The sequence below is a fragment of the Chelmon rostratus genome, chromosome 12, assembly GCF_017976325.1.
Source record: "Chelmon rostratus isolate fCheRos1 chromosome 12, fCheRos1.pri, whole genome shotgun sequence".
NCBI classification, from domain to species: Eukaryota; Metazoa; Chordata; class Actinopteri; order Chaetodontiformes; family Chaetodontidae; genus Chelmon; species Chelmon rostratus.
Genome location: NC_055669.1, coordinates 19,106,828 through 19,122,355, shown reverse-complemented (window position 1 = coordinate 19,122,355; position 15,528 = coordinate 19,106,828). Strand labels below are relative to the sequence as shown.

At 40.7% G+C, this 15,528-nt stretch overlaps 1 protein-coding gene across 4 annotated transcripts in view; it reads left to right on the top strand.

The window, feature by feature from the left end:
- The first annotated feature begins 331 nt into the window (after positions 1-331).
- The window catches only part of myo9b (myosin IXb), a 28,116-nt gene continuing 12,919 nt past the window's right edge, over positions 332-15,528 (top strand). For 3 of the 4 annotated variants that reach the window (XM_041948760.1, XM_041948758.1, XM_041948761.1), the window contains exons 1-14: positions 535-826; positions 1,156-1,995; positions 8,643-8,737; positions 8,926-8,988; positions 9,222-9,321; positions 9,872-9,972; positions 11,617-11,740; positions 12,054-12,143; positions 12,314-12,430; positions 12,861-12,995; positions 13,240-13,361; positions 14,507-14,648; positions 15,002-15,191; positions 15,361-15,436. In XM_041948760.1, the coding sequence (XP_041804694.1) occupies positions 1,222-1,995; positions 8,643-8,737; positions 8,926-8,988; positions 9,222-9,321; positions 9,872-9,972; positions 11,617-11,740; positions 12,054-12,143; positions 12,314-12,430; positions 12,861-12,995; positions 13,240-13,361; positions 14,507-14,648; positions 15,002-15,191; positions 15,361-15,436 (2,129 nt within the window). In that variant the 5' untranslated portion in view covers positions 535-826; positions 1,156-1,221. Of the gene's footprint in view, positions 429-534; positions 827-1,155; positions 1,996-8,642; positions 8,738-8,925; positions 8,989-9,221; positions 9,322-9,871; positions 9,973-11,616; positions 11,741-12,053; positions 12,144-12,313; positions 12,431-12,860; positions 12,996-13,239; positions 13,362-14,506; positions 14,649-15,001; positions 15,192-15,360; positions 15,437-15,528 lie in introns of those variants that run through there. The other variant, XM_041948759.1, reaches the window with a different exon arrangement.

Below are 15,528 nucleotides of genomic sequence, written 5' to 3'. Positions count from 1 at the left end.
TAATAATATAAGTATTTCACTTTTGGTGCTTTAAGAACATTCTGAAGCTAATACTTTTGTACTTAAGTAAAACTTCGAATGCAAAAGTAAAACAGTACTTCTCTCTTTTTTTCAGTATCAAACTGGTGTCACTTTATTAACTTTAATAATGGCTTTTATCTGTTTTTCCACAAACGAACTCTTTACAATTACTGCTTGTGATACGACTTAGTTGTAACACCTCAAACGTCCACTAGGTTGTACCCAAACCACACAGCTCGCCGGTAATAATAAACGAGGTCAATTAGACTGGTCACTCGTATCGCTCTCTAACTTAACTTCTCCTCGGCAATATGAACGTGTCACATTCTCTCTGTCTGTTTTAAGCTCCTGTGGTGTTTTGTCTCAGCAGTTTTATCTCCTGTTGGCTAAAGGCTGACATCCTTCAGGTTAGTAAAGGGAAACCCATCCTTTTATTTCCACCTCGTCGACGGTTGTGTGTGTGCGTGTGCGTGTGGAGAAATCTAGGAAGTAACCTTAGCCCAACTTCTCCAGGGCGACGAGGAGACGTTAATCCCTAATTTCCAAAAGGAACTGTGATTTATACGAGCATAACGTCGCCGAACTGCCGGGAAATTACTTTTCCATTATTTAAAACTGTGAACAAGCAGTTTGTCGGCTCACCTTTTTTGGGAAGCTCAGGTGAAGAAACTTTCTTTTTTTTCTGTCAGAAGTTGTGTGATTGGAGTTCGTCAACGCTAACCGGAGGCGCGGGGATCTTCGCCTTCTCGTCGCTTTCAGGAGTATTTCGGCTTTTAAAGATGAAATGAGTGGTTTTTCTCCAAAGGTGAAACTTATTTTAACATTTTGGTCGTGTTTGTCACTTTGTACCATGTGTCATTTGTCACCTGTGCGGATGAATATGTGGGAATCTGGTTGGCCATTAGAGGAAATAGTGGTTAGTGTTACAGTAGGGATTTACATGTTGAGACTGTAGGCGGAAATAAGGCAAACAAGGACGTTTTTGTACCAGAACTAATACATTTTACCGCTAAGCTTGTGTTTGAAATGTAAATGTGCTCAAGCTTAGATGAACCTTTACTTGTATCTAGATTCCTACTTTCCATTCTTCATGTTAAACTGACATTTGGTCACATTATGTGTGTGTTTCTGCAGTGGATGCTGGCAGCGGCTTGGTGCAGTGAGTTATGCTGAAGCCTGCCTGCATATCTGCATATCAGGATGAGCACTACAGATGGAGCCGGGGCGCCTGAACAGGATGAGGAGGCCCGCGTTGTGCAGATCTACCCCAGGCTGTCCCAGGACACAGCCGCCTACTGTCCCCTGCAGATCAGCAGCGAGGACACGGCGAGGATGGTCATCCACAATGCCGTGGTCACTCTGGGCCTGGATGCCAGCCAGGCGTACAGCCTGCTGGAGGTGAGGAAGAGCGGCGGGGAGGAGATGTTGCTGGAGGCTGGGGATTGCCTTTTGGAGCGAGTCCTGCAGTGGCCACCAGAGAAACAGAAGTGGCACCATCAGACCCATGGGTACTACTTCATCCTGCAGCAAGCCAATGCTGGAGGCAACCAAGTAGAAGGCAGCAGAGACGACTATGATGACCTCTGTAACCTCCAAACTGTGTCTGAGGAGAGTATTGTGGAGGTTTTACGCCAGCGCTTCTACAGGCTCAAAATCTACACCTACGCCAGCAAAATCCTCATCGCCATCAACCCCAATAAGTTCCTGCCTGTTTACTACAATCCCAAATATGTCAAGATGTATGAGAACCAGCCACTGGGCAAACTGAGCCCTCATATTTTTGCCATGGCGGACGTGGCCTTCCGTGCCATGCTGAACAGGCAGGCCAACCAGTGTATTGTGATATCTGGTGAGAGTGGATCAGGGAAGACTGAAAGCAGCAGTTACCTCATCCACTGCCTGACTGCCCTCAGCCAAAAGACGTACTCCAGCGGGCTGAAACGGACCATCCTCGGGGCTGGCCCGGTGCTAGAGGTAGGTCACTGTGATGTAAAGCTAAAACCACTGACAGCCGGTCTGTCCACAGTGTTAACTTATAGTTTGAGGTTAAAACATTTTCTAGTTTCAGGAGTTACTATTGAATATCATTGCAAATTGAATATCTTTGAGCTTTATATTTAATTTCTATGTGTTTTTATTTACGTTATTCTTCATTCCTTTTTTATGAAGAATATTTGTTGAGCAGTCCCCAGCTATAAACCCTCAAATATATGGGATTATGGGATTGGATTATATGTCAAGAAGGATTTGCAAATGATCATATTCCCTTTTATTTATGTTTTACACAGCTTTGCAACTTTTTTGGAATCAGGGTTGTAAGTTTAATCATTTAGTGTATAAAATGACACAAAATTGTTAAAAATGCTCATCACAGTTTCCCAGAGCCCAGCATGACATTTTCACATTATGTTTTTTCTAACCAACTGTCCAAAACCCAAAGTTATGAAGTTTACAGTGATATGAGACAGAGAAAAGCAGCAATTAGAGAAGGAATAATGTCACTCATCAAGGAAATATTCATTTTCTAGTTATAGCTTAGTTAGTTAGTTACATTAGTTATTTTACTGTAAATGTATGTTTTTTGTACTGTTGGTGGTACTGGTTGGTATTTTTGTCTTTGCAATGAAATTTAAGCCTCTGGGAGCAAAAGTGAGCTGACCGTCCATTTTTTAATTGAAAGCATTTTTTGAGGCTTTTCCAGCTGTCCAGCACCACCCCAATCTTTCACCCCACCAGAAACTAGCTTGCTTTAATGGTTTAAAAAGCCCCATATGGTGCTTGTGTTTTCAGTTTAGTTGATGAGACCAGTCACTTAACTTATCTTTAGTTTCATATCCTTTTTTTAGATGTCCCTTCTTTAAAATAGAAATTGGCATATAAGAAACAAGAAACCCCTCCCTTTGTGTCTATCAGCCTCATGTGTTTTGCATTTCCTGCTATAAAAACATCAGTGTAATCAGCAATAACCACAAAACATCTGCGTGCTCTAAACCATGAGGGACTTTGTGGTCTTTTCTTAGTCATTTTTTAGTAAGACAAAATGCAACAATGCAGAACATGAAGTGCCACAAACATTTACCAGTTTGAGTAAGAAGGCAGGAAATCTGTTTTGTTCATGCCTAATTTTGATGATCAACAGTATCTAAATATCAGCATTTGCACCAATTGCTTTGCAGTATTCTTCTCACATTTGATCATTTTATCAGATCAAAAAGCACCAAAGACTAGAACTGTCCTCTGGGAATTCCCACTTTTTTACCACGTCACCTCAGCTTCAGTCTCACGCATGAAGAGGTTTCATTGTTGACTTTCACATCAGCATTGTGTTTCAGTAACCGTGTCAATGAGCAAACCAGCAACTCCTGCCCACATTTTCCTATGAAATCTGCTTTCTGTTTCAGTTGACTGTTAGCTTACATGGTTACTGACATGAAACTAGGCCAAATGCCTTTTTAGGGAAATGCCTGCCTCCTTGGGACTTAACAAACTTTGTGTATTACGGGACAAACACTGTTATCTCTTCTTCCAGGAGCCCACAGCAAGGCTTTAGTCGGTTTCAGTTCATTTAGCTGGGCAATATGTAATATGTATGAACAAACTGTAGTTTAAAACATTCAAGAAATTAACTTTATCAACAGAATGTGAAGAAGTAGCCGCCTGTGTATCGTGTTGCGGCTAACTTAAGTAGTAGTAGTAGCCGCAACACGATACACAGACAGCTACTGCTACTACTTAAGTTAGCATGCTAACCAGCTAGCTCCGGCTAGTTGTGTCTCATAATACCACTTTGTAATGGAGATAGTTCAGTAATATACTGTAGCTCCACATAGTTTCAGCTGGGAGATGTATGCGAGCAGCGAGTTTGCTATGTTTCACAAGCTTAACTTTCACGTTTCTCTCTTTTACTGAGCTAAAATGAGCTTATTTGTCTCGTTAACTCATCATAAAACACTCTTTTACATTCAAACTCGACACAAACAAAGTCTAGTCCGGACTCAAGTCAGCTAATGGGGCCGCTAGCTAGGCACAGCTAACTGAGGTAACTAGCTTATGGCAGCTAGTAGCTACACCCATAGGTGAGTACAGTGAGCAGCAGTTACAGACTCTGGCGATGTGCTGCATGACCTTCGACAGGTGGAACAATTCTTCCACATTGTACCTTTTAAAATACACTATTGTGAAACAAAATTACTTGTTTTATTCACGTTGTTTTCCAAAGAGCTGTTTGTGGCTCTTTGCACATTCTTTCAAATCTGTTCCAGCTACCAATACCTTGAAAATCTGGTGGAGATTGTACTTTTCCGGATCGTTGCACAAGTGCACGGTTTATCTATCCATCGATAGGCCATCTAACCTTTTACACAAGGGATCCTGACCCACTTTGTTACTGATCACACCCCCACACACACATACACAATCCCAAGGGGCCAGCCTTTTCTTTAGACGGTGTCTAAATATGGATTCTTCCCTTTTCTGAACAAGTCCAGCAAGTTCCTCCTTGATATAAGCAGCAGTTGAAGTATTTTTCCTGTCAGTTGATCTTTCTGGCATTTCCTTGTTTTGTGCTCTTGTCTCAATAGGCAATGAAAGAGGCAGAGAGTGGTTGTGATTGATCCTGGTGTGATTAGATTTTTTTAACGGATAAGGAACAAGCTTACTGATGGCAGAGGTCATGCCACAGCATTTAGCCTTAGGTTGAACCAGAGAAGGCCTTGTTTAGTGTGTTGACACCAAAGCTGAATATTAATCGAGGCAAAGCTAAAACATAGAGACAAGATTCCTGCTATAGTGATGAGAATCATGAGTTAATTTGTTTTGGGGTTTTTTTTATGGTTCTGTAGTTTGGCTGTTTAGCATTTGCATTTCCTTTGTATACATGAGTCACACCTTAAGATACTTCCTTCTTTATCTGAAATCAACAAATCCTGACCACTGTCTTTTCCTCTGCATTATAATTGAATTTTATCTCACTTTCATGGAACAGAAACTACACAAGATTTTAATCTCCCTGGTGGAACGTAACAGCTCCTGCCTCATATCTTGAGTGCCTCTTTAAAACATACGTCATGAATATATCAACGTTGTTTAATTTGAAAATCAGGGAGAGATCTGCAGCAGGTGATGGCACCTTGCGTTGTGGTTACCTGACTGACTGGGTCCTGACTGACTGGGTGGTTGTTGCTCCAGGTCTGTGTTGGGGGTTGGTGATCAGGTGGCTGAGGGCTGAGCTCCACAGGGGGAATGTGCAGGGCGTTGTCTTTGATTGAACACCAGAGAGGGGAGAGAAACAGGAACGTGTCAGAACAGGCTCAGCCAGGTCTGCTGGCAAACCTGCACAACAAAGTGTAAATCGACTGCTTTCTCTCTCTTTCTATTCTCACAAATGCACTCTTTCTTTCCTTCCCCTTTCATTCAGCTGGGTTTTTCTAACGTTTGCATTTCAAGGTGGAATTTTGTCCCTTTTTTCACATTTGGGACCACTTTCTGTCCCAGTGTCTCCTTCTTTTGTATGAGTTTTTAGGACACAGCTGGTACGCACAGCCCTCAGTATCCCACAATCCATTTCGCTTCAGTTGCATCAGTTGTCCAAATTAGTGTTTAGGTGATCCTTGCAGCTCAGGAAATATCACATGATCACACCATCTAAATCACCATTTATCACCGGGAAATGTATTATATGAACTAGACCAGTGGTTCCCAACCTGGGGGTTAAGACCAAGTAATGGGGTCGCAGGATCAATCTGAGGGGTCACAAGACATTTTACAGGATAAAAAAGCAGAAAAAGCGTTTATGAAGATACAGAAGATATGTTTCTTCCTCCAGACTCCTTTTCTTCTTGTGTATTAATTGATGTTTTTAAAACTTAAGGCCTTAACTTAAACAATTACTGTAATAGAAAAAAGAATCACTCTTTGAGTACCCAATTTAAACCCATAATCATATGCAACTGGTTATGATGGGTCACAAGTAGGCATTGTTTGTTCTTTTTAGCAGCCTGAATGACTTGGTAGTTAATCAGACAGCATCACATATAAATGGATGTTGTGTGGATGAAGGCTGAATCTAACGTTTTTTTCTTTATCAATGAATCTGTAGTTTATTTGTTGGACATTATTTGCCGGGCGTCCATCGTCTGTCGAAGTGAAATATCACAGCTCACTCTGTCAGCTCAGGTATCATGAGACTTGTCCAGCTTTACTGCTGGTATTTCACACTTTGTTGGCAGGTTTTGGCTGTTTTGTTTTTTTTAGGCCAAATTCCTCTTGATAAACTTGGAATTTTGTTGACTTTACACTCAGACTAGGACCCCCCTGAATGAATCATTAGTTTTTGTCTCTGCTGGGAAAGAGGAGCAAGTTCAGCCTGGGTCTCTTCATCATGATAGTGTCCTCCAGAGGATCCAGCCCCTGAACCCGGATCTGGCAGACACCTGTTTCTCTCCCTCCTCCACATACCAGCTTCCACATGCCTTTCCTCCTTTTCCACGGCGTATTCGACACCTGTATATAAGTCTGATCTGGTTGAAAATGAAAAGCATGCAAGTTTGAAAAATCATAGGCGTACTGGGTTGGAACATTCCAGTGAATCGCAGCTTTACCTGCCAGCGTGCGATCAGTACAGTATGAAGGTCTAGCGCCCTGTCTGCATAAGCATTACTCTGGCCTGTTATGACACGACCCTCAGCATAGCTCGCACTGGAATGAAGGAGAATGATGCCTTTAGACGCTGACATGGGCTCTGTTTGGATTTTTCTTCTCCGTTGTTACAGGTTAAATGTTGGGAAGTAGAAGTTGATCCAGAGTCAGCCACAGCTAATGAGCGCCATTTTTCCCAGTGTCTTTGCCTGGGTGGAGTCTTCTGCGTTGTTGTTGGTATACCTTAGTTACTGTCTCCAGTCACAGAATAACAATCCTTGCAACTGTGACATCAGCAGTTACGTTTCCTCTTAGGCTGCAGCACACAATTATCTTCATCATCAATTCTGACAGTTTGTTATTGGATTAATTGTTGAGGCTAGAAGATAATTACAAATGCTCATCAAGTTTTTCAAGCCCCAAAGTGTCTGTTAAAATTACTTCTTACTTTGTGTGAACAACAGTTGAAAAATAAAGGATCCTAATATATGATACAAAACAGGAAAATAAGATGAAAATCCTCACATTTGAGCTGGAACCACTTAATGTTTGACCTAATAAATAATTTGAAATGATAAATTAATCTGTTAAGGTAGCTGTCAATTTTCTGTGGTGGTTGACTAATCAGTCAAATAAGTAATAGTTGTTTCTTAACAACTGATTAATTTATTGTTTCCCAGATGATAATATTGGGGCAACAGTAGTGGTGTTTCTGTTTTATCGGCCCAGTGATAGAGAAATATGTTTTTCACTTCAATGAAAAACCACAGCAGAAAAACCACTGAAGAAGAAACTGTTAGAAGTGAGACTGAAACTCTTTTTGCTTATTCAGAAACCTCACTGATAAGGCTGCTCGATAACGCTTTTATTTTCAATGCTCGTAGCCACTTAACCATGTGCATAATTGATGTGAGTCTCCAGATTCAACTGCATTATTGATAAAACGCAATGTATTTATACTGTTCAGTTTTATATATATATATATATATATATATATATTATATCATCATTATTGTCTCATTTGTCTTAATTCTAAATAATTACTGAGAGTTTGCTTCCTCTAGATTAGTTCAAAGTAAAGCTGCAACAATTAGTGGATTTAATTGATTGATGTAGATTTTCATTATTTTGACAACTGGTTTATTGTTTTGAGTTTTGATTTTCTGGTTTCTTTAGTCTTTTTGGCCATATTCCAGTCCAAATCTTTTCTTTGCATATCCAGTTTGTATCCAGATTAATTTTAGAAAGTCTGGACAGTATATAAAAAAAAAAAGAAGTGATTTTTGCAAACCGGATTTCTGCAGATCCGTCTCGGTCTGGACTCTCTGGCCTCTCAGATCAGACACACAATGACAACGTCAAGTCCAGAGTTACAGAAGTGCATCAGAGCAGCTGAGCAGAATCCATGATGTTACTAGCAGAGTGGTTTGGACAACAGTCCATGCAAAGACGCTAAAATAAATTGTCTGCTGGCACTTTGGATCAGTTTTCATGCAGATAGGCCGGTGATGTCTGGACACACAAATCCAATCTGATCACTTAATGGTGTGGACAGTCTGTCATCAAAGTCTGATTTGGGGGACAAATCTGTTTTGCCTGCAGTCTGAACAAAGCCTGTTGGTCGAACAAAACAAGCAGTTTGAAGACGCCACCTTGGGATGAAGTTGTGATTCCCACGTTTTTCACAATTTTTTGAGATTTTGTTGACCAAAAACGAATCAGTTTGGCAGATTAACTAACTGATAATGACAGTAGATGTTAGTTGCAGCCCTAGTTCAGAGTTAGACCAACTTGATCTTCAATGCTGCGTAAGGTAGCTCACAAAAGCACTCTCCTGCCATCCACAAACCAAAGTGATTTATTTTGATAGCTGCTCTGCAAACATTTAAAGTGTTTAGGTCTGGGTGCCAGTGTCTGTGAGAAACATGCCCACAAATTTGTCTGTTTATTTTAGTAAAAAATTATGTTCTCTATGTTTTAAACAGGCGTTTGGCAACGCTAGGACTTCAGAGAATAACAACTCCAGCCGCTTTGGGAAGTTCATCCAGCTCAACTTTCTGGAGAGCGGTGTCATCAGAGGGTAAGACATCGTGTTTTACTTTTCTCACCAATCTTTTGTACTCATTTGGTGTATCTTCAAGGCTTCTGCATCACAGTTAACAGTTTATGTTGGTTGATATATTTATTTCATTTAGCCGTTTGTTTTTCTTCTTTTCTGTTGGCAACCGCACCAAAGCTTCACATTCACTTCTTGTGTGTTTCATGCAGGGCAGTTATTGAGAAGTACCTACTAGAAAAGTCCCGGCTGGTGTCCAGAGATAAGAGCGAAAGGTATAATCCTAATACACATTTCATTTTCAAAACCTGGGCAGAGAAACTAATGCTTCACTGGTGCAAACTTTGCTCACATGATCACGCATTTCTACCTGAACCTTGACCTCTAGTATAAGCAGACAACACTCACAACACATTAAAAGAGGCTCTTTACAACACTGTGTAAATAACAGTTAAAATAAAACTAGCCTGAGCCCTGATTAACTGTATTGGCGTTCTGTGACCTGCAGGAACTACCACGTGTTCTACTATCTGCTGATGGGTGCGCCCAAAGACGAGCAGGAGGAGTTTCATCTATTAAAGCCGCAAGATTATCTCTACCTCAAGCAGGTACCTCTTATCCACGCACCGCTGCAGCAGTCAGAGAGAAAGGGGAGGAGCAGCAGTAAGACATAATGTGTGATTGATGCTGTCAAATGAGGTTAACTAGTGGTATTGAGACAGGCCCACAATATGTAGAAACTTCTCGAGTAAATTGTAGCGTGTTTTCCCTGCGTAGCGAATAAACAGACACTCACATAAAACTGTAAACCTACCTCTTAAGTAGGCTGGTGGTGCACCTGCTTTCCCTCAAAATCATTTGATTATATTTTGAATTTAAGACCATGTACACACTCATATATCTTTGCCTATTTAGTCCTGTTCATATATGTCTTTTGAAAATGTTGTTGTTTGATTTAACCCTGCTGCAGATTAAGAAATGTACTCTCAAACTTTGTCTCTGTCTAGTTTCAAGCAATCTGGTGCATTTTATGTGTGTTATTAATGCAATATGGACCAACAACCAGTGTGCAACATGTGTGTCCATGCCTGCACCCCTGTGGCTATGATTAATATTTACCACCTCTTTTGCTCCCGCTCTCGTCTGATTGTTCTGCAGGAGGACCTCCATTTAGACGATGAGGAAAAACTTGGGCAGGAGTACAAGCGGCTCCATCAAGCTATGGAGATGGTTGGCTTCTTGGCCTCCACTAAGAAACAGTAAGTATGATTTGATAATACACAACACGACTGGAATGCTGCAGGCCGGGATCAAACTAGGTGGTGTGCCTGTGCTTAACCTTTAGGGAAAGTCAATAAAAAACAATAATAATAATAATAATAATAAAACAATATGACTTTGAAATGTGCAGTATTTTGTGTTTGTAAATAGCGATTAGTTTAATTTTGTTTCTGTGTGGGATTTGTCATCAGGGACACAACAGTACATGCCAGATAGACCCTCTCAGGAGGGTATATTATTACAGTAGATCCCTCAGTCTTCTATGAGGATGAAGAAAGCTGGGATTTACAGAAATATTTGCTGTGCTGTGCTGTGCCAAGCAACATTTCACTGTTTCCACACAGTGTTTACAGTGACGATGCACAACTGTCAGTAAGCTGCACCAATCTAAATACTGTCTAGGTAGGCGAAGTAATTTTTAATCTCAGTGTTCACTGTCGAAGAGTTTCTACAGTCTGTACTGGTGTCAGTGACAGGTCAGAGCTTGTCAAGTCAAGCTGGGAAAAATATGCAGCAAGCATGTCGACAAGCGCCCGACAGCCTCGGGACACAGCGTATATATAAAGGCACTAGCAGCACAGTTTATAACCTGTTCAGGATGGTTCCCTGGTGCATAGCCACACTGAGTACACAGTAACTGTTACAGTGAATCAATCTGCAAGGCAGTGTAGCATTGCAGACAGGACTTCGTACATTCCTTAATAAATACCTTTCATGCAGTCGCAGAGGTCCAGTGGAGAATTGGTTGTGCACAAAGTAAAGTGCATAAAAAAAGAAATAGATATGAATATTCAGCTAAGGCATACTTTTACTTGCATTTGCAGTTGGTTGAATTTCTCAGTAACTCTCGACCTGCATGTACAGCTCCTCTTCCTAGCTGATAATATCGGAAAATGGATCATGTTATTATCAACTGCAGCTCTAGATGTGCTTTCTTCAATGCAACCCTGATGTGTTTAAATAAACACAGCACTGTTTAGCCTACCAGACACTGTTGTTAGGTGGCTACATATGCACAAGTACTGACATACAACTGTCAATATTCAGGAAATATAAGAGTGTGAATAAAACTATTGGATAAAGCTGGAGTGTGTTGAAACTTAAGCCTGATTTGAAGGGCAGACAGTGAACAATATTTCAAACAAGTCAGTCAGATTAGCTGTTGAAATGCATATTGTGACTCAGACCTTTCACAACATATACTTAAAGGTCTTGCATAGGATGGATTTAGGGGGATCTATTGGCAGAAATGGAATATCATATTATACAAGTATAATATAATATGAGTATGTTTTAAAAACATGAACTGCAAGATGCCACTAAATCCTACACGCTGGTCCTTTAAAGTGAAAGTCCACAGTGCAACTGAGAATACATAGCAGGTAAAAGATCAGTATATACGTTTCAGTCGGAAATAATTGAGAGCGATGGCTTCTACTTCACTCCTGTAGCATCCTGACAGATTGAAATACTTCAAAATCACCACAATTTCAGTCAGTTGATCAGTGAGAAAGTTTCATTGAATTTTAGTGGGATGGCCAAGTTACATTTAGTGTTGTTGTTCACACCACCTGTTATCCTGCTATTCTCAACTGAAGACCTCCATTATTTCCACTATGCAGCGTATTTTCCATCCTCTCTGTCATCCTGCTCCTGGGAAACGTGACGTACACACTGACAGAGGACGCTGAAGTCCTGGAGGTCGGACCTGCTGAAGTTCTGTCCGCACTGTCTGTCCTGCTCAAAGTACGTTCCTGAAGTTAAACAGTTGATTACGAAAGCTAACCTGTGATACCCGCTGCTAAATCATCATCTGGATTTATCATCTAGAGCCTCCAGGATGGTTTATAGAGTCGGGGATGAAAATCACATTAGCTTAAAAATATTTTGACTCAGTGAGCAGATCAACTTGTGAAGTGCGTCATCGCTACGCCTAAAATAGCTGTCTGTATTGTTTAACGTGCTTCAACCTGCTCTGTTTGTCAATACAGAAGTAGTGGATTAACAATGTGCTACTGTATTGTAGAGCTGTCTTAACAGTTTTTTTAATTGTTTCTAGGTAAAAAAGGAGCTACTAGTGAAGACTTTGACCAAGAGGAGAGTCGTGACTGCCAACGCCAGTGTGGAGTCACAGTACACTCTACAAGAGGTATGGAGTTCAAATTTAGTATTAGGGCTGGCCCCTAAGGTGAATTGTGAAGTCATTAACTGTAATGACTGTTGAATCATCACATTGCATAAGACTCAGTTGTGTCTGTTTTTTTCATTTCAGCTGAAGTTGTATTTGGCTTTGTTTGTTTGATGTTTCTGTGTGTTTAGGCCTCCACAGCGCGGGACTCCATGGCCAAGTCTTTATACGGCGCTCTGTTTGACTGGATCATCCTCCACATCAACCATGCAATGCTCAATAGACGAGACATGGAGGACTCGGTCACGGTAAGTCATGTGATGCAACTTAGGGCTGCACTATTAAGTAGAAAAAAGGTAGTTTAGTCAGATGAGACGTTAAAATGTTTTCAATAGTCGTCCTCCAAAATTCAGTATCAGTAAGATTTTAACTTCAAATGTAATTTGAATTCAAATTTAAGTGTTAAATTATATTCAAATATACCAAATTATCATTGATTGCTTGTTATTTTTATATTGCAACTCTGAAGTACTTTGTTGAAGTGCTGAAAAGGGAATTAAAAAATTTGTGTGCACACGTGTATTTGAAGTCATATCATAGTTGCTTTATTCATCAAAAATATACTGTAGTTTTAGCAGGAAAAGTGCAGCCTTAGTGTAGCTAATTACGTTAGCATGTTTCAAGTGCTGTCCTTTGTATGCTGGTTATGAATTGTCCTGCTTGCTGTTTTGTTTGTAGTGTTTGTCCATCGGTGTCCTTGATATGTTTGGATTCGAGAACCTCCAGACAAACAGCTTTGAGCAGCTGTGCATCAACTACACCAATGAGAAAATGCAGTATTACATCAACCAGCACATCTTCAAGCTTGAGCAAGTGGGTGTTTTTCATTTGTCATGACACTCTGGAGTGGTTAGTATTCAGTCTTTATTTGGACTCGTGGCTAGCACTTGTAACTTATTAAGCAAGGAGTCTTAAAACTTGCAGACACTGTGGCTATTTTAGCCGTCTGTCCTGTGCGTTTCTCTGTGTCTGTATGTACTGTCAGTTTCACAGGGACAAATGAATTGTCATTTTTTTCACCTGAGTAACCTGATTATCTAATTAAAATACATTCCAGGAAGATTACGTGTCAGAGGGCATCACCTGGCAAAACATCGACTACTCTGACAACAGTGGCTGCATTCAGCTGATCGACGAGAAGTCGACCGGACTCTTTGACCTGCTCGATAAGGAGAGCAAGTAGGTTAACTTTGCTTGTGATGCTATTCCCTGCTGTGATTTCTCACATTAAATATCAAGGTAAAAGGCTTTTAACTACAATATAACGGCAGACTGGCCAGTCTGACTGGTCTTAGTTGTAACCTTTTATAAAAAGGTCTCAGGAATGATTCCTTTATTGAACAATAAATGCCAACAAATGATCATCATGTCAGCTGTTCAGTAACCTCAAGAAATCCAGTTGAACTCATTTCCTTTGGATTCATCTTCCATATTCAAGCAACATCAAGTAAACAAAGAGTTTGTTCTTTCTACTTAACACCTAAAAACACAGAATACAGATTCAAGAAATGTAAATTTGCAGGATAACAGAGACCAAGTGGCAACCACTGGGGTTGAAAAATGAAGCCAATGCTGAAGTGCGAAAAATTGCACTACCTTGAATGGCCACTTGAGGCTGGATCCAAAAGCCCCCATAGACCCCCATATTAAAATGCCCAACCTCACAGCACAAATAAACATGTTTACAGCCTGGTACAAAAAATGGATTAGGTCTTTAAAGCTAATTTCCCTGTTTGTGACAACTGTACGGGGGTGAATTTTTATATAACTCACTCAATTATATTAAGACAATTATATTAAGACTGTAGGGCCATGGCCATAATTATATGGGCATGGCCACTTTGAGTGACAGCTAGCCGCTAGGTTTCAGCAACCAGGCTTCGTTCGTCCCGCCTCACCCCGCCCACCCTGCACCTCTTTGTACACAAGTTAGGCGTAGTCAGGCATGGTAAGGATGCCGACATCCGGAGTCACTGTGCTTCACATTGACTCTTCAGAAACCTCTGTGTGGCATCATGGAGACTACGACCATGTTTGATGCAGTCCATGACAGAGACTAGCTATAAGTGTAACTGAATGATAAAGTTGAAATCATGATGATTATACATGATCATATCAAATTACTATCAAACAAAACTCTTACATTTTTTTAGTTAAAAATGCTCTAGTTAGTCATCAGCATTGCGTATCATAATAGCGTCATATCAGCGAGTGATGTTAAATTATTGTGCGGATTTTCTGGTCAGCCAGGATCAGTCTTTTTTTCTTTGTCACATATTATGTGTTAATATTGCTATTCTGTCCTTCTCACTGTGTATCTTCAGCCTCCCTCAGGCCACAGATGAAACCCTGTTGGACAAGTTAAAGCAACAGCACCAGGACAACCCATTCTTTATACCCTCTTCAAATACAGAGCTGACTTTTGTCATTCAACACTTTGCTGGCAGAGTTAAATATCACATCAAGGTGGAGTATATTTCCCACTCTGCAAACAGCTTTATTGTGCAATGTAAATAGTAATTTTACATTTGAAATTCAGAACATGTACACTCCATCATTCAGCTCAACCGCTGTAAAATAGTGAGGGTCTCTAGTAGCCTTGGTAGATAAGCCACTGTGGGAAAATCCTTGAAAATCTTTGTGGACTAAGTGAATGATTAATGCTGCTCCCTCCCCCAAGAGCACTGTTGTTGCTCCGTGAAGTTTAAAGTTGTGAGAACATGTAATGAATGTGGAGCATCGCAGATTCCCCTCTCTGTGTGACTGCAGCAAGAATTTAAGTATTCAGCCTCTTGATCATGATTCTACTCCTCCTTCAGGATTTCCGGCAGAAAAACACAGAGCACATGCGTCCTGAAGTCGTATCACTTCTCCGGAGCAGCGAGCGGGCGTTCCTGCATCACTTGGTGGCATCCAGCCCAGAAGCACTGTTCAGATGGGGAGTCCTCCGAGCCACCATTCGCATCCTCACAGTATTCAAGAACATGGGACGCAAGCGGGCAGAATTGAGTAGGTCGCTTTAGTTACTAATCCAGTTGCATTTTCAGTCAGGGATTATGTGTTTAACAAGGTTATTCTGAATAACTCAGTCACCCTCCGTCTCATCAGCATGTTTTCTTATTTTTTCTTTGGTAATGTCCTTTTGATTATATACAACTGACTTGTATTGTCACCACAGTTGCTTCTAGAAAAGGCTCCCGTAAGTCCCTTAAAGACATGAAACAGCGCAGCAGTACTGTGGACAGGCTGTCAAGGTAACATTTTCTCCACTGATGCATTTATAGTGATCTTACATTAACCATGCAGGGCTTTTTTTCTTTATTCATTCATTCATTGTCTCTCTTAA